The sequence below is a fragment of the Rhinatrema bivittatum genome, chromosome 4, assembly GCF_901001135.1.
Source record: "Rhinatrema bivittatum chromosome 4, aRhiBiv1.1, whole genome shotgun sequence".
NCBI classification, from domain to species: Eukaryota; Metazoa; Chordata; class Amphibia; order Gymnophiona; family Rhinatrematidae; genus Rhinatrema; species Rhinatrema bivittatum.
The window spans coordinates 14,538,907-14,563,320 of record NC_042618.1 but is presented as its reverse complement, the minus strand read 5'-3'; the positions used below and the strand labels follow the sequence as shown (position 1 = coordinate 14,563,320).

The window sequence follows — 24,414 nt, the reverse complement described above, 5'->3', positions numbered from 1 at the left end:
TCTGATTTTGGGGGATGTGGGGGAGGGCTGTACTGTTAAAACATGGACATGTCGTAGGCTGGAGTGTTCATGGGAGCTCCAGAAGACTTCACGCTGGTGACGTTAACCCATAGATGCGAGCGGGGTTGTTTTTTTTTGGAGGGTTTATATGATAATCGTTTATTACTGTGGAGTTCACCTTGCCCCCCCCCCCCCCCCGGGTGTCTGGACCATAAATGTCTGTAAGCAAGAAGCGGCTGGCCCAGGGGGTGTAAAAACAAAAACCAAAACCAGCTTCCATTAAAAAAAAACCCCCAACCCCCCCCCCCCCCATAAAATTGCTCAGGGCCCGATTCTCCGGGTCTTTTCTCCCATTCTGCTTCCAAGGGAAGAAAGCTCTGTGAATCGGGCTTACACATAGGATGTGTCCTTTCTCTTCTTGCTTTGCGTTGATAGTCGCAGAGGGGGCGTGGCTGGCTTTACTAATCCGGCGCACAGGCTTTCCTGCCAAGCAAAAGGCACGTTGAGCGCCTCTGGCCGGGTCACTGCTGCCTTCCTTGCCGGTTCTGTGTAAGCTTGGTGACGGGATGCCCGGCAGCAGATCCCCAGAGCGGGGGGCATGCCTGCCGATGTGAAGGAAGGGCTTCCAGCGCTAGTGGGACTCCTTCCTACGGGAGAGGCTGCGGCATGCCCAGGACTTCACAAGCAAAACAAAGTCACGTTAGAAGCATTTATGAACTCTGCAACGTTAGCACGATCAGGGCCGCTTTCTTTAAATCAGATCATGAGGCCCCTGGCACCTTTTCATTAGAAGTTTGAGCAACTAAATGCCTGGTTTTTGGGGGTCCAGATATATTTGGTGCATGTTTTTTTTGTTTTGGCTGGACAGAGTAATAGATTGCTGATAAGTATAGTAAGATGAAGGAAGGGATCTGTGGATTTTGAGATGCACTGTATTGCTACAAAGCAATGTTAATTTGAGACGCAAAGGATGCCTGAAATATTTATACGAAATTGCATCTGGGTTTTGACCAATAAAAATGCCCACGAGTGGCCCAGCTGTGCAAAGGGGTTTAATGTCCCTTGTCTGCTTATTACATATTTCGATGCTTTTTTGATTGTGTCACTGTATAAAGCAGAGGTTCAGGTGCTGGCGCTCCTTTGAGGAGTGCGGTTCCGTCTTTGCTGTCGATGTTGTTTTGACTGAGCACCCCCCCCCTTGAAGCTGTATGTTGCCTGTTCCCCCGCACCCCCAACACAGGGCGCATTATCCTGGAACGCACACCGTGGAGGAAGCATTAAAGACGGGGAAGAAGCTCTGGTCCTCGGAAGATTACAGCACCTTCAACGACGAGGTGGGAGGAGGCTGCTGGGCCCGCATCCTGAACCAGAACTACGTGAATGGAAACATGACCTCGTAAGTCGCCTGAGCTTTCTGGGGCAGGCCTGATTCCTCTAAGACAGTGGTCCCCCAACCCTGTGTCCTGGGGGCCCACCAGCCAGCTGCGTGCAAATTTTCTCTCATGCTTATTCATTGTGGATATCCTGGCTGGTGGTTCCCCAGGACACAGGGTTGGGGACCACTGCTCTGAGAGGTAGAGGTGAGGCATTAGGGTATATCCCGTAAACCAGGGACACCACGGTGTATGAAAGTGGGTGCATCTGGATGCAACGTAACATGGACAGGTCACTTCCATGCAGATGGGTGGGCCTAACATATACAGTTCAATTGTTTTACTATGGATAAAGTAGGGTGGTTGCTTTATTACTCCACATGAATGCATGGAAATAGAGGTCACTAAAAATTACATTAGGTGATATACCTTTTTTTTTTTTGTTCTCAATATTTTTATTTATTTATTTGTTGTTTTATAAACCGTCATTCGGTAAAGCCATCATAACGGTTTACAAAGTTCAATTTGCAATACTCTTAACAATTAAGCAAAAGGTGTAACAGGAAACATATTAAACAAAAAGAGAGGCATCCAATTGCAAAGATATTAACTGGAAATTGCACTACGGATTGCACAAAGGGGAGAGCAATATTAGCAGTATGTAAAGAAACCAACCAGAAACCAAGTAACAAAGCACTTTTACAATAGGCACAAAAGGCCTGAATAAAAGAAAACAATTAAGCACTCTTAGGTGATCCCTTTTTATTGGACTAACTTGATGCCTTTCTTGATTAACTACTAAAAGATAAGACGTCAAACATCACAATGCACATAAAAAACCCAAATCCAAGTCTCTAAGTCCTTTTAACTCAATACTGGAAATCATTCTACGGACCTATCACTTTATTGCACTCACACATTAAACCACTGCACCCTTTCCTGTTCTTCATCTCATCACTGTTATCATTCAGTTGCGTTTTTTTGGCAGTGTCATTTTCTCATTCTGTTCAGACCTGAGGGAAGGGGGTGTCTTCCCCTGAAAGCTGCTCAAGAAATGCATTGCTTGTCCAGTAAATATTCCTTTTTTGTTTAACATTTTATTTTTTGTGTCATATAAAACTCAAAAGCAGTTAATAAAAGCTTGGCAAAAAGCCACGGAAATGAGAACCCCCCCCCGAGACTTCTGTATTGGTAAAATGAGAGAAATCACTCTGCTGTCTTGGGTCAGACCGAAGGCCCCGTTGAGGCCAGCATCCCATCTCAGACAGTGGGCCCATCCCACCAGATTCCAAAGACTAGAGCCCAATCCCTTATTACGCACTCCCAGGGACAACTGGTGACTTTCCCCGAGTCTGCCTAACATCTGTTTATGGACTCTTCCTCCAAGAGCTTCTCCAGCCCCTTTTAAACCCCACTGTGCTAGATAAATTGTTCAAGTCCTCTGGCAACAAGTTCCACGTTTTAGCAGTGATGAGCATTTCTCTCTCTCTGACCGCTTTTCTTCACTTCAAGCTCCCCCCTCCCCATAAACTAGGCCAGCAAAGTCCTGGTGCTGACCTTTGGTACCATGTGTAGGGTATTAGTGGCGCTTAGCATGGGCCTGTCCTGTTAATGTCCTTTGCTTGTCCACCGCCGCTGTAGCACAGAAAGGCACGAGTTAAAAGGAAAAAAAAAAACCCCCAAAGCTTGCAGAAGTGAGCCAGTTATTGTAATATATTTGCCCTGCTAAATTACATTTTATCAAATTTCTCTACAAATTCTTACCTTTCTAAGCCTGTACTGAAAAGCAGAATTTATCAGCGAGCGCTGCTCCTGTTCTCCTCCTCCTCTGCGGTGCCGAAGCAGTGAGATGCACATCGAAGGCACGGCGCAGGCCCACGCTGCTGGCTCGAGATGAGGGTGCGCACCTCAGCCGCTTGCTTTACCCCGTGGCCGTGTTCAGCAAAGTTGTAACATGTTAAGTGGGCACGTGAATTTGATTCTTAACTGCAAAAGAGAAATGTGTAAAAAAAAAAAAAAAAAAAAAAAAAAAGTAATTTGACCTATGATTATGTTGAAAGGCTCCATACAGACAGCAGAGAATCGCTGGTTAGCCTGTGAGGCAGAGCAAATTGCCCACAAGTATGATGGTCCTTTTTATTAAATAGCAATAGTTATTGAAACAAGATTAGATTGCCTTTAAGCGGATTACAGAGATGAGGTGCATATTTGTTTAGGCTGTCAGTGAAGAGAGGAGGTAAATGTGTCAAGTGTAACCCAAAGAACCCGGGCAGTGTGTCTTTAAGGGTGGGGGGGGAGGGGAGTCTTGTAGCAAACAATTGAATTTCCTACAGTGTCATCCTTTTTATTTCTTTCAAGACCCCCATACTTAATCCCCCTCCCCCCCGCCCCCTGAATTTTGGTCACTATCATTCATGCTGTTTGCTTTTCTATAAAAGCACCAAGCCCGCTGCAGACGCCTCGTGCATTTTTTAAAATTTGTCTCTGAGCATTTGTGTCCTTTTTTTTTTTTTTTACCTGCATATATGCTTTTATTGGAGCACGAGGAGGGTTAAAACCAAATCATATAAAAAAAACGGGAGCCGGGTGGGTAGTGCTGGACTCTCTCTGAGATGCACGGAATGGGTTTTGAGCCCAAGCCACAAAGAGAAGTTACGTTCTCAAGTGACCGACAGAGAGCAATTTCCTTCCCCAGCACCATCTCCTGGAATTTGGTGGCGAGTTACTATGAAGAGTTGCCCTTTGGCCGGGATGGACTGATGACCGCAAAGGAGCCTTGGAGTGGGCACTATGTAGTAGAATCTCCCATTTGGATCACAGGTTAGATGCTGCTGTTTTATCTGTCTATTTTATTGATTTGAAAGCTGTTGAGAGAGAGCCTAAGAATGTCGACCGTGTGGTGAGTAACCTTTTTTTTATGCTTTCCTGGCATTGACCCACCACAGAACTGGTGCGGCACGGTCTACAGCCAAGCAAGATTTTGTACAGAGCCCCTTGCTGTGGAAGATACCCTTATGAGAGTGAGGGGTAGCTCATTTTCCATCTCTGTTCAGTCCTGGACATTGGCCTTGAACTTGACAGCTGCACCACTAATTTATTGATGAATGGTGGTGGAGTTGAGACCACAAGTTTATTGTGCATAAGCCGTCATTTGGCCAATGGGTGGCCACCAAGCCAAGCTAGATTTAATACTTCTAAGGCTTCCTGATCTTTTGTGATGCCCGAAGGGGGTTTCCATAACTAAATTGCGGCTGTGGTGAGTTATCGTGTTTTTGCAAGGAGAAGGCGTTGTAGGAACCTGGCAGGAGTCGAACGATCGCCCTGATGCTGGTTTGCTTGCTTCTCAATATCCTATAGCGCACACTACCCAGTTCACTCAACCAGGGTGGCATTACCTGCGGACGGTCGGGCATTTAGAGAAAGGTGGAAGCTATGTCGCTTTAACAGATGGTCAAGGAAACCTCACCATTATCATTGAAACTATGGTAAGTCATTTTCCAACATTTCTTAAATATTAGGGGACCGATTGACCGGCCCTGGTGACTTAATGACCATGCCTGCCATGCGGAGGACCTTGGGTTTGATTCCTGGCTCACTTTTCCTGCTTTCTGGGCTAGCAGGGACTGGGGGTGCTACGGAGGCAGCGCTCACAGCCCTTAGCTGGCAGGGTGTCCCGTTGTCATGATTGCAGGTCTCTGGAAGGTGCCCAGCCCTCGGCTGAGGATTGACTGGGCTGGGTGTGCTGGGAGGGGGATGTGTAAAGTAGGGGGAAAAATCCCCAGCTAGGTGTGAATGAAGGCACCAGATCCCAGCACCAGTTCCAATGGAGCCAGAGGCCTGAAGGAGCAGGAAGAAACTGCCTTGCTTTAAAAAAAAAACCAAACCTCTGATTTTTGCTTCTCTGTACTAAAAAATCAAGTCCCAATCACGGAATGTATTTTGTGCATGCAGCTTGTTGGCTTAACCCAATTTGCTCCTCCAACCTCCCTATGATTGACTCTATGGTTGATTTGTCTTGCTGACTGAGTTCAGGAAGGGAACCCTGTTTCAGGGTCCACGTGTGTGTGTGTGTGTGTGTTGTATGACACAACACTGCTATTTTATCTAGAAGTTTGGTGGTCCTGATGGGTGAGAGACCTAATCATTTGGTCCACTGTAGTGCAGATGAACCCATGTGGCCCTTCCTTGAAGGCTAAAAGGTACAAGTTTCTTAAAGTAAAATTGAAGACCAGGCAATAAGTTCTTGGCATATGACCCAGTATTTGAACTGTATACGTGGATAAATCTTGTTGCCACTGGCAGTTTTACAGTAAGGTATCAAACTCATCTGCTGCTTTTTTCTTTCACATCAGGAAATGGTTGTTGGTTTCTGTCATGAAATGCTTTAGCACTGCCCCTAATATTGCAGACCACTTTAACTCTGTGGACACTTGGAGGGACTTGCCAAGCCCTGCTCAGGCCCGTTTGCACCTGTCTCTATTCTGGCAACCTCCCACTAGCCAACTGGGTTCTCGCATGACTTTGGGCAAGTACTCTGCTTGCAAGCTATTTTCTGGTGGTTTCTAGGGATACTGAGACTGTGTGCAACCTAAGGTCACACTGTGCCTAGAGCTGCACTTATAGACAAAATACAAAAAATACTGGGATTATCAATTAGTCACAGGGACAAAGCTAACAAAATAAAGTTTATTAACAAATAGTACACCTGTTGGCTGATAACTGTTTTATGTCTGAACTACATGGTCTGGGTAAACAAATAAGCGTGGGGGTAGCTTGCTTATTGCCGCGGTTACTACCCTAACCCAATTAAGCCTGATATTTTGAATGCATATACAGTGTTGCTCTCTGCTTCAACAGCAGGGGGAAATGTGGAAAAGAGGATTTACATTCAGACAACATCCAACAAGGCATTGATCTGTGCAGTCTGGGTAAACAAGCATCGGGGTAACTTGCTTGATGCGGCGGTTACTACCCTTAACCATTAAGCCTTATGATTTACCTTTGATACAACTCCAACATTACTCTCTGCATCAAAGGCAGGGGGTGGCAGGAAATGCGAATCAAACAGTTACCAACAAGGGCCCTGAACCTGGTGGTCGATGAAACAGATAAGTGTGGGAAAATAAGTGTGGGAGCTTGCTGGGCAGACTGGATGGGCCGATTGGTCTTTTTCTGCCGTCATTTCTAAGTTTCTATGTATTTATACATTTCACTGTACTAAGTGCCTGGGGAGGTTCTAGTTAATCTGTCCCCCTAAAGAGGTGTGGAGCTGGGTTAGACCTCTGCACAAATCTGGTTCCTCTGTATGTTTTCTGGGCTAATCCCCACTAGAGCTGATATCGTACAACCAATGGCGCTGGCCTCTTGATCAATAGCAGTACAGAATGTTGTAGCACTTTTCTCTCTGTGGAGTCTGGGGGTGTATGCATTCCCAGCCTCACTTTGGTTTACATGTAGAGGCCTTCATTTTATGGTTTTTATTTTTTTTTAATTTTCCTGTGAATTTATCAGGATTTATTATGAAGAGAACAAAAACAGGAAAATATCAGTGGAAAATATTGGAGTTTATTTTTGGTGGACAGAAGCCAGGACAAGAATATTGAGCAGATTCTCCCACTGACCCCTGCCTAGCGTGTGCCCTCTCTCCTCCTTACGCCCCTGAGAATTTCCCTCTTCCCTCACCTAGCATTGCGACAGCCCTCCTCCTTTACTGGCGGTGCCTCCAGACGTCTCCTTTCTCCTTCTCACTGAGGCTCCTGCGCTCTGCAGCCCTGCACTTCTGCTTTGGCGGTGGGTGTGGCTCACTTCAGAAGCTGCATTGGCAGCACCGAGCAGCAGGCATCTTGGCTGCCTGGGGGGAGGAGGAGGAGGACGCAGGACTTGAAACACCGTATCGGCAGCACTGGTGGACGAGCGCTGTCACAAGTGTGGGGGGGGGGGGGGAAGGGGGGACTTGAAACGCTGCAGGTGCTTTGGCCCACTCTGGCTTCCAACAGATGCTGGAGGCCTTGAGACACTGCATCTGCAGCTCTGGAGCTGCTCCATAATCAGCCTAAAATTAAGGTGAAAATTGATTTAAACTGAAAAGGAAGGACCCTAGTGTTACGGCAAGTTAACCCTAGCTGCCAGAGACCGCAGAGCGCAGGAGTTAGGCTGCCACCTGCCTGTCAGTGGAAGGATTGCAAGGGATAGGAGTTCTCATTGGGGAAACAACAAGGTCTTGGTACAAGGTAAGAAGTCTCAGCTGGGAGAAGGAGCCTCCTTTTACCCCATTTTCTGGCCAGTGATCAGGTCGCTCCTCTTCTGCATGGGTTGAAGATACTTTGACTGCCATTCTGGCTCACCTGTCTTGTTTTGTGCTTTTTTTTCTCTCCAGTCCCATAATCACTCCAAATGCATCAGGCCTCCGCTTCCGGACTTCACCGTCTCGCCACAGAACGCTACCTTCTACGTGAAAGGACCTTTCGTAAGTGAATGTCTTGCCTTGTGGCTTGCTTGTTGGAAGAGTAAAGCGCTGAACGCATCACGACGTTGATGTTCACATTTGAATATGTGACTTAATAGACGTATCAGAGCCTAGAGCTGTGGCCGGATATTATTAGAGGATTCATATTTACAGTAATGAAGCAGAGCCTCGACCGTGGAGTAATGGGGAGCAGAACTGGACGGAATCAGAAGTTGTCATAATGGGAATCTTGCGGTGTTGACTGCACAACAGATTTAGGGTATCCTGATGGTATGCAACATCTGGCCATGCGTATGACACTGGGGTATTGCTAGTCATGTCTGCTCCTCTGCTTGGGAGCGTTATGCATGTATGGTGTCTCAGGAAAGATGTCGTCATGCACAGAGTGAGGCAGCGCACACTGCATTTTATGATGCACCAGGCACCTGTTATCACCGATGTTCAGCAGGAAGTGGCACTGTGTCGGTAGACTGCTGATGGGCTTCTTGGAGACAGAAAGCAGTTTATCTTGACCCACATAATAGATGGTTTAAAAGCCACATGCCCTTTCACGTGAGCTAATCTTTGATGTGAAATTTCAAGACTCAGAACAAAAATCCGGTTACCTGAAAGCATATCCGCTTGCGTCTCTCTGTGTGCCAGTACCTGGCAGCGCTTCAGCTTCTGCCCTGAAAGCGAGACTCCCGATCCCGGGAGATGTGGCCTCTCAGATGTTTTGCCAGTTCAGTGCTCGCCTTCCTGCTGTGGCAGCTGTTTCCCATTGCTGTCTGCACGTCTTCTCTTCCCCTGCTTTTCTTGTGTGGGAGATGCCAGCCTTGTCACGAAATGCAGTTTTAGGGCCTCTTCGCTTGAACCATTAGAAAACTATATACACTGATGCCAGATGGGTAGCTCTGTGATGGCACATGCTCGCTGTAACTGGAGTATCAAACGTCTGTGTTAACTGCAGGAATGCTGATAGCTGATTGTATATTTATCAATTTTATTTTTTTTTAATGTTGGCATTTGCAGTTCATTTTTAGGTTCTACCAGCTTGGCAATTACCCTTTCCTCTGTTTTTTTTTTTTTTTTTTTTATAGCTTGGATCCATAACGCTGCTTGCATTGTAGGTATTTATCTGCTGGATACAAACAGCAGCAGAGGTACCCAAAGCTCGTACGTGCCCCCGGTTCAGCCATGGATCCGGTCCACGGTTTGAACTCCACGATCCCCAAGCACATTTCAGCCCTGACACACGCTTGCTGTTGACGCGCTGTCTGCTCTTTCTCCTCCCAGAGTAAGCTGAGCACTCTCCAAGTGTGGTACTCCAAGCTGGATTTCAAGCACGCCAATCGGACCCTATTCAGGCAGCTCGCGCCGCTGAAGGTAAGGATGTGGCGCTCACTTTCCAGGAATTGATAGGATGCTATTTTATTTAAACCAGCAAGTACAGTTAGTTCCAAAACCCGCGCTGAGTTTTGTGAAAGGCCCTCTAGAGAAACCTCTAAAACCATGTGTGGGTGGGACACGAGTTCGTTTTTGTTTTTTTTTAACCTGCGGGTTTTGAATTAGCTTTCAAAAAGAAAATTCACCCGTACTTTCCCTTGGGAAAACTGCCCAAGGAAAAAGGACCCGCAGAGAGTCGTCCCTGCCTTTTCCCACTGGTGTTTTTCCAACCAAAACCACGCGTACAAGCTTTGAAATTCCAAAACTGTGTCCCACCCCCTCCCCCCGGAATACCTCCGCTACAGTAAAAGCAGGTTGTGGCCCAGCGCACGCTGGCTGGGTAATCCTCAGAAAGCCCCTCTGATACCCAGCTAAGTAGCTTTTGAAAGTTGCTCTCACACGAGGGCTGTGATGATGAGAGAGGGAATCCACGTTCCAATCCAGGAAAATGCACCGGTAGAACAAACGAAGCATCCCGAGAACTTAGGAAGACAAGACTTGGAATCCAGCTAGAATTGCCGTCTTAAGCTCGGCTGCTTTGCCTCTCCCCTCCTCGCCCTGCCTTTGCTATTATGAATTTGAAGCCCAGCCTTTTGGTTGCAGCTGACTGGAGGGGCCTTTTCCTTGGAGCTGGACGTGGATGAAATCTACACTGTGACCACCGTCACCACAGGGCAAAAGGGCTTCTACCCGGAGCCTCCCAAATCCCAGCCGTTTCCATCCCGGTACCAGGACGACTTCAATGTCCGTAAGTAGCCTCTCACAGTATAAACCTAAGTGAAGGATGGGCGAAAGAGCAATTGAGTCCCACTGCTCTTAGCAGTTTTACTGCTTCACTTGTTAATATAACGGGAGGGGGGGGAAGGGTGGGATCACCAGAATCTGTTGTGATGCGGATCAGGTGACGACGGTTGTGACGCGCTGCCGCTATGTGCGGTTTCCAATGGAGGGCGGATGTCGTCGGAGAGCCCGTGCGCCACTGACGCCCTTTTGTCCTTCCTCCAGGAAACCCGCTTTTCAGCGAGGCCCCCAACTTCGCCGACCAGTCGGGAGTGTACGAATACTTCACCAACACGTCGGACCCGGGGGAGCACGTGTTCACCCTCCGCCAGGTGGTCACGCAGAGGCCCGTCACCTGGGTCTTAGATGCAGACCAGACCATCAGCGTCATCGGGAGCTACAGCTGGTACGGGGTGGTCGGCGGCAGGGAGAGGGACGGTGGGGGGGGGGGGGGTGATTTCGTGGAAAAACAAGAGGAGGGTTCTGGTTCAGATCAGCACACCAGCTTTTCCTGGTCTGCTCGAGTTCGTAATGGAGAAGCTTTCAAATACTCTTTAACGGTAAAACCTCTTCTGGAATGATATGGTAAGAAATCAGGAGCTCACCGATAACTTTGTTTATGGGTGGCGGATGGTGGGGGAGTTAAAGGAGATGGTGGCTGGGCTTGGAAAAGATGCTGGTTGACCCAAATAGCTGCTACATGGAAAAGCATAAATATAACACCCAAAACTGAAGAGCGACCCTGGGAAGGGCAGTTCTAGACACAGGTGGCGGGTCCATAATAGGATGTGCACAGACTATATTTATATATGGACACGGTGATAGATAAGCATCTATGTATAGAAGCAACAATATAAATAAATAAATGAGAAATGCACTCGGAAGAAAAAAAAGAAAGGAGATCTAGGTGGTGAAACCAAAGCAAGGATGGAAGAGGCCTGGCAGGGCTGCTGTTTTAAGTGGAATGCCAGTAGTTTTCAAGCTTTGCTGGTCTTACAGTGCCACCCGGTGGCCAGTTCTTCTATCTGCAGCAGCCTTACTGAAGAGATTTGTGCAGATTGGCATTCATAGGGGGGTGGTTTTCAGTTTGCTCCTGCTACCACCTTTTTGGCTCAGGAAGGAATTGCTTCCTTGGGTAACATAACTTTCTGAAAAGCCTGTGCTGGTGTTTCCTGCCCTTTTGGACTATTCCAAAGGTGATTGACCTCCACGAGTTAGTCCTCCTTGAACCAAGCTAACTACTGTAGAATACTTTATTTTGACTATTTTTGATAATCTCTATGGCAGTGAAAGATAATTAACAGCAGAAAATGGAATGGGATACACCAGACACAGTTCTCGAAAGTTCATGCTTCAATCTATTAGTCTTATATTCCACGAGCCTCATATGTTTTATGCTTCTACAGACTAACACAACAACCCTCTGGAAATTTTCTCTCTACTAGAGGTGGCCAACTCCGGTCCTCGAGAGCCACAAGCAGGCCAGGTTTTCAGGATATCCACAATGAATATGCATGTGCTGCCTCTGCCTCCATTATATGCCAATCTATCTCATATATATTCTTCCCTGTACATACCCGCATCAGTCCAGACTCCTGGGTTTATTCATCCCTGCCAGCAGAGGGAGACAGAGAAAAGCCTCGCTGACACTGCTTGATAAGCCTGGTGCCACCTGGCAGTATTTATCTCTCTCCAGCAGATGGCTGGTGCATAAACCTGCAGTCGTTTGTTTAGCCTTTTTTAGCTTTTTCTTTTTCGGGGTGAGCCTTCCTCCCAGGGGGTTGGCTCCCTGTTCGGTTGAGGATGACCAGCTGAGGTCCAAATTGTTCCGTGGAATGTAAATCTGGTGGTCCAGATCCCTCCCCTCACGAGGCCGGCCGTGCGGCTTTCAGCCCCTTTTTTCTTCTTCAGGGGTTTCTCACCTTCTTGGTTTGTTGCTGATCTGAGCTGGACAGCTCCTTTCAGCTCTAGGAGAGGAACTTCCCTGTTATTTTTTAGTAAAGTTTAAAAAAAAGAAAAAGAAAAATAGGAAGGCTGAGTGGGGAAGGCTCTGGGGCGACTCCCCCCCTCGTTGATCGTGCCGGTTCTTTGTTTTGATTTTTTTTCTATCTCATATACATTCATCGTGGATATCCTGAAATCCTGGCCTGCTTGTGCCTCTCAAGGATTGGAGTTGGCCATGGCTGATCTATGCAGTATGTTAGTGTCAGAAGCTCCTGCTGCAGTGCTGATGGAAAAATAAGTGAGGGATTTCAGCTCGGTACGGCCTCTTGCTTTAAACTATCATCAGCTTCTTTTAATAAAACATTTTCCTTCCCTGGCAGCCACGGCTGCTCTTTGAATGAGGCCTTTAAAAGCCGCTACTTCCCTGTACAGCTTACATCCTGGCTTATTGCTTTAAAAAGCTGGCAATGGGCAAAGGGGGGGTTTGAGTGCCCACTCCTTCCTCCCTGGCAGAGCAGGGCACAGATGTGCAAAGCGACTTCAGTGAAATTGGTCACACAAGCCTTATCTTTTATGAAGGCCCAGGTAGAAATGTTGTGTTTGAGGGGCGGGGCCACTGGCAGATTTGAATTCGGTCCTTGGTATCGCTCTACATTGATGCAGATGCTTTTTTTTTTTTTTAATTCTCCAGGACAAACATGACAGTGACTTGCGATATCTACATAGAGACCCCTGAGACCGGTGGGGTCTTTGTCGCTGGCAGAGTTGACCGGGGCGGATCACCAACCCGAGGCGCCAAGGGCCTTTTCTTCTGGGTGTTTGCAGATGGCACTTACAGCGTCACGGTTGACCTCAGTAAGTTTCTGCACGGTAGTGCGCTCAGGGTAACGGCTGGCAACGTGACTTTATGTTCCCTGTACGTACCCGGATCAGTCCAGACAGTGGGTTATGCCCCCCTTCCAGCAGATGGAGTCGGAGAAAACTTCGAAGGGTGCTCCCATATAAGCCAGTGCCCCCTCTGTCATCCTTCAGTATTCTTCTGACTCCAGCAGATGAGAGTGGCTGAACTCTAGTTCCCCCACTAACACTTCTGAAAAGCTAAATGTAGTGCTCTTTTCTCCATTTCTTAGCTTCCTTCTTATCTTAAGATGGATCAAGGTTAACAGAGGATAGTTTAAAAACCAAAAAAAAGACAGGGAAAGCTCAGACCCTTGTCTAGGGCCCAGCAATCTAACTTGCAGGAAGAGCTGTTTTTCAGTCTCCATTGCTGTCTTTGCTTTGTGGGGGTAAGTTTTTGTACCTTTCTTACTTGCAGGTTAGATTTGTAAGCCCCGGGGTGCAAGTTGGTGGTCCAACCTCTCCCCCTTTTTCCTCCGCTGCCCTGAGAAGTCGTTTTGCCTCGGGGCAGCCTCCACAGAGACGAGACATTCCTCTGTGTGGTGTAAATAGCAATTCAGGCAGGTCGGGGAGAAGGAGTAGTGCTGCATACAGGGTTTTACCCTGCTCCTCGCAACCACTCACCATGATTCGGCAGCTCAGCTCACAGTCCCATGCCGCGGTCCTCGAGGTGCTGCGCGTGCGGAGAGCCCGGTTCCCGGCTCTCCCGCAAGGGGATCTGTGCGAGATACCTCCCTGGTGGGGAGGGTTCATCGCGGCCAGCAGGATAAGCAGGTTCGTGCGTGATGGCGCACCTCGATGCACGGACGCTGGCCCTGATCCCGCCCAGCGTGGGAACGGTGGCCATCTTTGATTTTGAGCCGACTGCTCCAGAGCAGCCAGGGGACGATTCGGACACCGGTTCTTCAGTGCTGCTGCCGATCCTGAGCCCTGTCAACCCCCTGGACCCTTTTCCACCCGCAGGAGACCCCCCCCCTTCTCTGTGCCTTCTTCTGGATCACCTCCATTTTCGGTGGATTTTGTTCTTTTAATGCACAATGCCTACCTGGCCAGAATGGGACAGCAACAAGATCCAACAGGGCAGCCTCCTTCTAAGGTGAGCAGGATGGCTGATCCCCCGGGGCCTCCGGGATGCCCTCAAGGAGTGAGGGCCTCAGGACCTGGGGTTCACCAAGGTGCCTCCAAGGTCTGCGTGGTCCATCATCCTCCGGGGAGCTTGGCTCCTCTTCCTCAAGGCCCTCTCCCGGACCCAGATCTGGGCGAACCCTCTCTGATGGCTCAGATGGAAGGGGATGATCCCCCGGGTACTGCGTCTCTTCCAGAGGGATGAGTTGGATCCGCTCATCCCATATGTCATGCAGGAATCGGATATTGAGGATCCACAAGACCCTCTAGGGCCTTCTCCACCAGCTAAGAAGGAGGACCTCATGCTCTCAGGTCTACGTCCACCGTCAAGGTCTTTTCCTTCCCATCCTACACTACTGCAATTGCTGTCCCAGGAATGGGATTCCCCTGAAGCCTCCCTCAAAGTTGGTAGAGCTGTGGATAAGCTATACCCACCTCCCAGACGATTTTCTGGAGCTCCTCAAGGTGGTCGCGGCGGTATCTGCAGTGATAAAACGAGCTACCATTCCGGTGACTGGAGGTGCTGCCCTATGGGATATGCAGGATAGGAAGCTTGAGGTGTATCTCAAGAGAGTATTCAAGGTGTTTGCTCTGGACGTCAGAGCGGCGATCTGTAGTTCCCTCATGCAGCGGGCAGGACTCCGATGGGTCCAACAGCTCCTCAGTACACAAGAGCTGTCTCCTGCTGAAGTGCAGCAGGCTGACCGCCTGGAGGCCGTGATAGCATATGGGGCAGATACGCTATATGACCTGCTCCAAGTTCTGGCCAGGTCTATGGTTTCAGCAGTCTCTGCCAGACGCCTCCTGTAGCTCTGCAACTGGTTGGCGGATTCCTCTTCCAAGACCCAGTTGGGCTCCCTACCCTTCAAAGGGAAATTACTCTTTGGATATGATCTGGACCAGATTATCAAGTCACTCGGCGAGAATATGGTCCACAAGCTGCCGGAGGATCGGCCGCGGGCTGCTAGGACCTTCGGTTCCACTAGAAGCCGTTTCTGCCTCTCGTCCGCCCTCTTCACGTTCCCAGTCCTGGTCTCATTCCTTTCGTGGCTGAAGACCGGCCTTGGATAATCTTTCCTAGGGGGCAGCTCCCAAATCTTCACAATGAGGCCGTGCCGGCCCACTCCTCGGTCCCCAGGATAGGAAGCCGTCTCTCCCTCTTCCAAGAGGGAGTGGGTCAAGATTACCTCGGATCAGTGGGTCCTGGATATTCTAAAGCACGGTTATGCTTTAGATTTTGCTCGTCTCCTCTAAGAGGCGGGTTCCTCTTCTCTCCCTGCGGACTACCACAGAAACGCCAGACCCTCGACAGGCTCCTGGCCCTCGGAGCAATTCACTTAATTCCTCCGACAGAAGTGGGAGCCGGCCATTACGCCATCTACTTTGTAGTCCCCAAGGAGAGCTTCTTCCGTCCGATCCTGATCTCAAGATGGTCAACAAAGCCCTCAGGGTCCCACACTTCAGGATGAAGACCTTAACGCTCAGTGACAGCGTCGGTACACAGTGGAGAATTTCTGGCCTCCTTGGATCTGACGGAGGCTTATCTCCACATTCCCATCCTCAAGGCACATCAGCGCTTCCTTCGCTTCAAGATTCTGGGACAGCATTTTCAATTCCAACCCTGCCCTTTGGACTGGTGACAGCTCCCCGTACCTTCACCAAAGTAATGGTAGTAGTGGCAGCAGCCCTAAGGAGGGAGGGAATCCTGGTCCACTCCTTTTTGGACGATTGGCTCATCCAGGCAAAGTCCCTGGTCCAGTGTCAATGAGCGATAGACAGAGTGTTGCATCTCCTTCAGTCCCTCGGATGGGTGGTCAATTTCTCCAAGAGCAGCCTTACTCCATCTCAGTCCCTGGACTTCCTAGGAGCATACTTCGATACAGATGTGGGCAAGGTACTGCTGCATCTGGATCGGGCCCGGGCTCTCATCTCCCAGGTACAGCGATTCATTTCACTCTCTATTCCCACAGCCTGGGATTATCTTCAGATTCTGGGCACTATGGCATCCACTATCGATATGGTACCTTGGGCTTTTGCGCATGTGCGTCCTCTGCAGAGAGCCTTGCCCTCCCGCTTGAAACCGATTTCTCGGGAGTTTCAGACCATCCTCCCGCTGCCAGAGAGAACCAAGCACAGTCTGGCCTGGTGGCTCAACCTGGATCATTTGTTAAAGGGAGTAACCTTGGTAGTCCCTCAGTGGGTGATTGTCATCACAGATGCCAGTCTCTCCAGTTGGGGAGCGATCTGTCAGACGAAATCAGCACAGGGGACATGGACGGAGTTGCAAGCATCCTTGCCGATCAATTTCTTGGAGACCAAAGCGGTACGCCTGGCATTGAAGCGTTTTCTCCCCCTAGTCCAGCGTCTGGCGGTTCGGATTCTGTCAGACAACACAACAACAGTAGCGTACATCAATCGTCAAGGGGGAACAAAGAATCTTCACGTTTCTCGGGAGACGGACAAGTTGCTGGCCTGGGCGGAGGTCCACCTTTCCTGCCTAGTGGCCTCTCACATCACAGGAATGGACAACGTTCAAGCAGACTTCTTGAGTCGTCAACGCATAGATCCTGGAGAGTGGGAACTCTCCGAGGAAGCAGTGGCACTTCTATTCAGTCGGAGGGGGTCTCCCCACCTGGACCTGATGGCCACTCTACAGAATGCCAAAGCTCCGCGATTCTTCAGTTGCAGAAGAGAGCACTGCGCGGAGAGAGTGGATGCCTTAGTCCTTCCTTGGCCGTAGCACATTCTCCTCTACGTGTTTCCGCCATGGCCCCTGTTGGGAAAGGTAATCTGAAGAGTAGAGAGTCACCACAGTCCAGTAATTCTGGTGGCGCCAGAATGGCTGTGGTTCGTGGACTTGGTCAACCTCGCAGTGGACGGCCCTCTTCGCCTGGGACATCTACCACGCTTACTGCGCCAGGGTCCGGTATTTTTCGACCAAGCAGATCATTTGTCTTGTGGCCTGGCTTTTGAGAGGCACCGGCTGAGAAGGCGAGGAAACCCGGAGGCTGTGATCTCGACCCTCCTCAAGGCTAGGAAGACCTCTACATCCATCGCCTATGTCAGAGTTTGGAAGGTCTTCGAGACCTGGTGTGGCTCTGTACCTGTCTTGCCGCAGAGCGCCTCAGTGGCTCAGGTACTGTCGTTCCTGCAACAGGGCCTGGAAAAGGGATTGGCCTACAATTCCCTGAGGGTGCAGGGGGGCTGCCCTTTGTTCCTTGATCCAGCACCAGGAGGGAACCCCCCTTTCCTCTCACCCGGACATCGTCTGATTTCTCAAGAGAGTGAAACACGTTAAGCCTCCAGTACACGCTCTTGTCCCTCATGGAAGCCTCAACTTAGTTCTTCGAATTCTAGGCAGTCCACCTTTCGAACTGCTACGAGCCTCTACCCTCAAGGATCTTACGCTCCAGGCAGTCTTCCTGGTGGCTATTTGCTCTGCTTGCAGGATTTCGGAGCTTCAGGTGCTATCTTGCAGGGCGCCCTATCTTAGTTTCATGGATTCAGGAGTTTCCTTGCGCACGGTGCTGCCCTCTTTCCTGCCAAGGTTGTTTCCGGTTTCCATATGAATCAGACGGTGGAACTCCCGTCTTTCTCAACTGAAGATTCCCTTGAGCTACGCAAGCTTGATGTTAAGCGTATCCTCATTCGCTATCTGGAGGCCACAAATGACTTTTGTTTGTAGGATCATCTTTTTGTACTTTGGAGTGGCCCAAAGAAGGGGGCCAAGGCTTCGAAAGCCACCATTGCTTGCTGGCTGAAAGAGGCCATTGCCTCAGCATATATTGGTGCCAGTCGACAGCCTCTGGTGGGCATCAAGGCCCATTCCCTCCAAGCTCACGCGGCTTCCAGGGTGGAGAGTCAATCCATTTTGCCTCAGGAGATATGCTGAGCGGCCACCTGGAAGTCCTTACATATCTTTGCTCGGCACTATTGTTTGAATCTACAGCCACCGGTTTTCGGCTCCTTTGGCAATCGGGTCATTCGAGCAGGGCTATCCGGGGCCCACTCTAAGTAGGGAAGCTTTGGTACATATCACTGTCTGGACTGATCCGGGTACATTCAGGGAAAAGAAAATTATTCCTTACCTGCTAATTTTCGTTCCTGTAGTACCACGGATCAGTCCAGACGCCCACCCTAAGGATTTATGGGATTGGGATTGTCTCTCTGCTCAAATTGTTTTCCGTATATCACGTGTTTAATGGCTGTTTCATGGTTCATTTTGCAAGTTTAGTTGCCTCTTAAAGTTTAGTACACACTGTATAGTTGTTCAAGTTGAAAGGGTTTTATACCTTGATCCATCCATCTTGTCTCTTCAGGCTTTGATATTCTTAATACTGAAGGATGACAGAGGGTGCACTAGCTTATATGGGAGCACCCTTCGAAGTTTTCTCTGACTCCATCTGCTGGAAGGGGAACATAACCCACTGTCTGGACTGATCCGTGGTACTACAGAAACAAAAATTAGCAGGTAAGGAATACTTTTCTTACTTCTCTTGCTTGCTCACTGTAATTATTTTTATTTCTGTAATTCACGTTGAGTCCTTGGGGGAGGAATGTGGCCTATGAAAAGGAAATGCTTCTGACCTCTCCAGGCAGATGCAGGCGCTGGGAGGAGGAAGAAATGCCTCTGGTAGAAACCGCTGAAACTTTATGCCTTGTTGGATTGAAGTGCTTGAGGCTGCTATGGCTGATGCTCTCAGGCAGGCCAAATTTTTAATTGAGGGCCTCTCGTGAAACCCTAGCCCAGGAGATTTGAAACGGGCAGATAAAGTAAGACATTCTTTGTGCCATTACCTGGCAGTGGGAGCCACTGAAGAAGTAAGGAGCTTAGCTACAACAGTTCAGTACCTCCGAGGTACAATTGCACACGAGACCCGCGCTCTACAGCAAGAGGTCATGAGGAGAGGTTGAAAGGCAGCAGACTCAGCAGTAACCCAAGAGAATATTTCTTTGCAGAAAAGAACGGTGGATGGGGGGAAGTGGTGGAGGCAAAGGAATATCGGAATCCAAGAAAGCTTGGGATCACCAAAGAGGGTCCTCGGCCAGGCTAAAACTGGGGGGTTGTGTAGCAGGTAGGGAGGAAGGGCCTTGCTCTTATCTATTGTCCATTCTCTCTCTCTCTTCATGTACAGCAAGGAGATCATGGTTTGGCTGATACCGTGATGGCTCTAGTGGGAATAGAAGTACATAAGGTTTGCCATACTGGGTCAGCCCAAAGGAACATCAAGCCCAGTATTCTGTTTCCAGCAGTGACCAAACCAGGTCACAAGTACCTGGCAGGATCCCAAGGGGTAGATAAGAGTCCAAGCTGCTTATCCCAAGAATAAGCAGTGGATTTCTGCAACTGCACCTTAATAATGGTTAATGGACTTTTCCTCCAGGAACTTGTTCAAACCTTTTTTAAACGCAGCTACACTAACAACTTTCACCACATCCTCTGCCAATGAATTTCACAGCTGAATTATAAGTTGAGTGAAAAAAAATATTTTTTCTTGAATGTTTTAAGATTATCACCTAGTAAACCTCATTGTGTGTCCTCTGGTCTTCGCACTGTTTGAAATAGTAAGCAACCAATTAACCCCAATTGTGTTGCTCTGAAAGGAGAAACTCCCTAGTGTTCTTGGTTTGTTTGGGTTTTTTTTCCCTTCCTGGTCTTCTAAATCCCTTGCCAAGGAATGACCCGGTGCTGTGCAGCCTCATGGCCACCGCTTTTGTTGGCCTCTTCCGGACATCGGCCTGCCGCCTCCTGAAATCCATTGCTGCTGCTGCTTTTAACACAATCTTCAAGGTTTTTCTTTTTTCCCAAAGAAAACTAATAATACGTTCTCTGTGAACCGATGTGAAGTTACTAAACAAATGTCGGTATATAAAAACTGTAAATAAATAAAATAAATAAATAATAAAGGTGCACACTTTTTAACAAGCCTCCTTCTCGTCGCAGGGTCCTGGTGAGAGATTTTATTTAAAGCCATAACAGTGGGTGAGCAGCTAAGCAAGAGAAGGTTTCCGGGTCTTTAGACAGTAGAATCTCAGTAAAGAGATGAAAATCTGATTAAAAGTCCATCCTCAGTTTGGTTATTGTTAACAGCCTGCTGATGTTCTCTGTTCTCACTGATCTCTCTCCTGCTAATTTACTGGGGGTAGTTTTATGGGTAATGTGCTGCTCTCACGGCGCGGCATCCCTCCCACACGCCCATCTTTTGTTTTCACAGTCCAGATTTCTGGAAAGTTGTCCAGGGTTAGCCTCATGTTCCTGCTGACAGTAAAGTACGTTTGAGATGCAGGCTTACAGAGCCGAATTGCCACCATCGTGGCCTTCCATATGGCATAAGACTTCAACTTTCAGATCTAGGAGCCAATATCTGGTGGTGTTGCTTGGCGTGCGGACCGCGGCCTTTAATTAGATGCTGTCCCCTGGGAGTAGCAGAGAGGACTTTCCGAAATTTCATCTTCTGAAGGGCAGCTTTGAAGCGGCCGGGCGTCTCTTCATTTTACCCTGGGATTGTCTGACAAGCTTGTATTCAATAGGAACATCAATTGATGTTGGTATGAAAGTCTGACCTTTCCCAGCCATTGGCCCTGAGAATTGCCTCGGTGCCGCGGCTCCAGATAAGCCCCTTCAGTGGGAGTTCCTTGGGTTCCTCTGGCTGACTCTTTCCTAGACGGATGGGGCGGAGTATGAGGAGAGAGATGCTTTAAGATGCGGTAAATCCCCATGGCACTGTCTCTGAGCAGTGCGAGCTGGAAGTGCCGATGACCTGGAATCCCGGCTGCATAGCCCAGTGAGCTGCCTGGTGGAATGTCCCTAGGCGCTTTGATGTACCTGTCCCCCCCAGGTGTGAAATTGTGCTGCCGGCACATAACAGCGATACTCCTTTTGTGTTTCAGTGAGAAAGATTGTACTGAAGAAGGGGCTGGCCGGAGTCCGGGCCCACGAGTGGCATACACTGACCCTGCACATCTATGTAAGTAAAACTGGCAGGGAACGCAAAGAGCGAGCCACTGACTTTCTCATCCTCCATCTCTCTTTCCTGCAAGCATTGCATATTGAATGTACACGGAGGGCAGAATTCAGAATAGAAGCAGTCGCGCGTCGTACAGCTGGACCCCCAAGGGTCTCAAACTCTAGTCCTCGAGATAACCTCAGGACATTTATGTGCCCTCGGTGAAAGGTCAAGTTGCACGTTTTGTTTAAAAGCAGATCTGCTTGATGTTCTCGGGGACTGGAGTTTGAGACACTTGCGGCTTGATTATCACTGAATGTGGCCCCGCAGAAAGGAAGGTCTGCAGTTGTTTTAAAACTAAATAAATGATAACTGGAAAAACCGTCACCAGAGTCCCCTTTTTCTCCCTCCTTCTCCCTCCTTCACCTCTGCGCATGCTACGTCCTCTGCCAGCAGTTGGGTTAAGGAAAACGAGGTGCTGCTGCTAGAATTAAAAAAAAAAAAAAAAAGGAATTGGCTAGAAAAGGTTTTATCCTGCAAGTGTAAAAGTAAGAAGGATATTCATCTCCTGACTTCAACCTCAGCCATCCCCTCCTTCGGCTGCTAATCTCTCGACTACAAAGCAAATGCACCCGCCCTCCTTTTGACCAGGGACCCTCTCTGCGTCACATTCCTCTTTCAGATACCCATAAACAAACAAACCTCCAGCATCCATCAATAGGACTACACTCAACCTCCAGCTTCTTCACTCGGACTACACTCTATCTCTATCATCCATCACTCGGACTACACTCAACCTCCAGCTTCTTCACTCGGACTACACTCAACCTCCAGCTTCTTCACTCGGACTACACTCAACCTCCAGCTTCCTTCACTAGAACCGCACTCAATCTCTATCATCCATCACTCGGACCGCACTCAACCTCCAGCTTCTTCACTCGGACTACACTCTATCTCTATCATCCATCACTCGGACTACACTCAACATCCAGCTTCCTTCACTCGAACCGCACTCAATCTCTACCATCCATCATTCGGACTACACTCAAACTCCAGCTTACTTCACTCGGTCCTCTCTCAACCTCAACCTCCAGCATCCATCACTCGGACCACCCTTTGTGCAGCCCCTGAGAACAGAACCTGCTTCATTGGCCACGTCATTCTCCTTTCATATCTTGTAAAGATCTCAGCGTTTCACCCTCAAAACTTTAGGTTTACATAGGCAACAAGAGTCAAGACAGCTGAGTCAACATCAACAACCAACATGCTAACTGGTTTCCCAATCCCCTTACATCACCATTTTTGCCATGGTTCATACTCCATTCCTATCATCAGGAAACAACGCAATCATCAAACTAAACCTCTACCACAACATTACAACCGTCAACAAAGGCTAATTCCAATTATGATTTCACCTATCACTCAATTCCTGGGCCTTTCTCTTCTATCCCTAACACTTTTCAACGCACAATCGCTTTCGAAAAAAACTCACATCTTAAATGATTACCTTACAGAAGTAAACCCAGATATCTGTGCAATCACAGAAACATGGCTTAAACCCACAGATATAGCTCTTTTAAACCAACTACCTACTCAACTTTACAATTTTTTCTCCATCCCTAGACTCAAAAGAAAGGGAGGAGGTCTGTTCCTAGCATCCAAGAAAGAGCTAGGTTTCACTTTACAATATTCAAACATCACATCGAACATAGAGTTTGCAGTTTTTAAATCCGAGCATCTACAAATTGGCCTAATCTACGCTCCTCCTGGAACTATAGACTCTGACCCCTCTCCGGTCATTGAACTTACCGCCAAATATTTCAACCCAGATAAACCTGCCATTTTATTGGGAGATTTCAACATACATGTCGATGCTTCACCACAAACAGCAAACTGTGTTACCCTACTTTCATCACTCAGCTATATGGGTTTCACACAAATAATAAAAAGCCCAACCCATAAAGCAGGCCACACGTTGGACCTTATTTTCATTAATCAGTGTATCTTGCCCCCTGATTCACCCTCTTGTTCTCCTGTCCCTTGGACGGACCATCAAATTATCAACACGACACTCAAGCTCTCAGGACATCTTCCCACTTCATTCCCAAAAACCACTATCCAATTTAGGAAACCCTGTTCCACAGACCTTCTTAGCAACCATCTCTCTAATGAATTATCTCAACTTGATCTCTCCAACGCTTCTACAGCCATATCTTCATGGTGCAACATCACCAATAAAATTGCAGATCTAACCTGTCCTTCAATCACCAAAGTAGTACAACCTTCGCCTGACAACAGAAAACCCTGGTTCACCACTGAATTGAATCTGCTTAAACAAAAACTAAGAAATAAAGAACACACATGGAGAAAAAACCCATCCCCCACAACATTAGCTGTATACAAAACCACTCTCAATGCCTACAGGATCAACATTCTTAAAACTAAGAGAGACTTTTTCTCTAAAAAAATACATCATTTCATCTTTGATTCGAAAGCACTCTTCTCCTACGTTTCTGCCCTCACTAAACCAACCCCTCCTACCATCCCAGATGATCAAGCTCTCAACAAAGCCTCCGAACTAGCTGAATACTTCAAGGAAAAAATTGATAAATTGACTGTTTCTTTCTCTTCATCTAGTTCTTCTCCATCTCCACCTAATACTCCACCAAAACTAAATACGACTCTAGAAACTTTTGAAACCACATCAGCTCTTGAGATCGAAAATATTCTCAAGAAAATGAAACCATCCTCTCATCCCTTAGACACAATTCCAAACAACCTCCTCATTGCTATAAGGAATACCATTTCAAAGCCAATTGCCGATATCATTAATTGCTCTCTTTCCCAAGGTCTAGTTCCTGACCAACTTAAACTAGCAATTCTTAAACCTCTTCTTAAAAAACCAAATCTTCCGGCCACAGATCCAGCTAACTTCCGCCCAATAGCCAATTTGCCAATGATCGCCAAAATTATGGAAAAGATAGTCAATAGACAACTATCAGAGTACCTGGAAGAAAACTACATTCTTGCACCTTCCCAGTACGGTTTTCGTAAATCGTTAAGCACTGAATCCCTACTTATCTCTCTCACCGACAATATTCTAACTAATATGGATAAAAAACAACCTCACCTCCTTATTCTTTTAGATCTCTCTGCGGCTTTTGACACTGTCAACCATTCATCTTTATTACAAGGTCTGATAGACATAGGCATTAAGGGAACAGTACTCAGCTGGTTCAAGTCCTTCCTGGTTAATAGACAATTCAAGGTAAAGATAAACAACAAAGAATCACACCCGGTCCCAGCAAATCAAGGAGTCCCTCAAGGTTCCTCCCTCTCTCCAACCCTTTTCAACATTTACCTTCTCCCTCTCTGTCGTCTTCTTAATAATCTAAACCTAACACACTACATTTACGCGGATGACATCCAAATACTCATCCCAATCTCAGAATCCCTA

At 48.0% G+C, this 24,414-nt stretch overlaps 1 protein-coding gene across 4 annotated transcripts in view; it reads left to right on the top strand.

Annotated features, from left to right (window-relative positions):
- Positions 1-24,414, top strand: part of GALC (galactosylceramidase) — a 111,544-nt gene that overhangs the window by 74,049 nt on the left and 13,081 nt on the right. For all 4 annotated transcript variants that reach the window (XM_029597727.1, XM_029597724.1, XM_029597726.1 and 1 more), the window contains 9 exons: positions 1,241-1,396; positions 4,069-4,193; positions 4,731-4,858; positions 7,750-7,839; positions 9,115-9,204; positions 9,868-10,012; positions 10,270-10,450; positions 12,680-12,843; positions 20,902-20,978. In XM_029597727.1, coding sequence (XP_029453587.1) covers positions 1,241-1,396; positions 4,069-4,193; positions 4,731-4,858; positions 7,750-7,839; positions 9,115-9,204; positions 9,868-10,012; positions 10,270-10,450; positions 12,680-12,843; positions 20,902-20,978 — 1,156 coding nt within the window. The remainder of the gene's footprint in view (positions 1-1,240; positions 1,397-4,068; positions 4,194-4,730; positions 4,859-7,749; positions 7,840-9,114; positions 9,205-9,867; positions 10,013-10,269; positions 10,451-12,679; positions 12,844-20,901; positions 20,979-24,414) is intronic.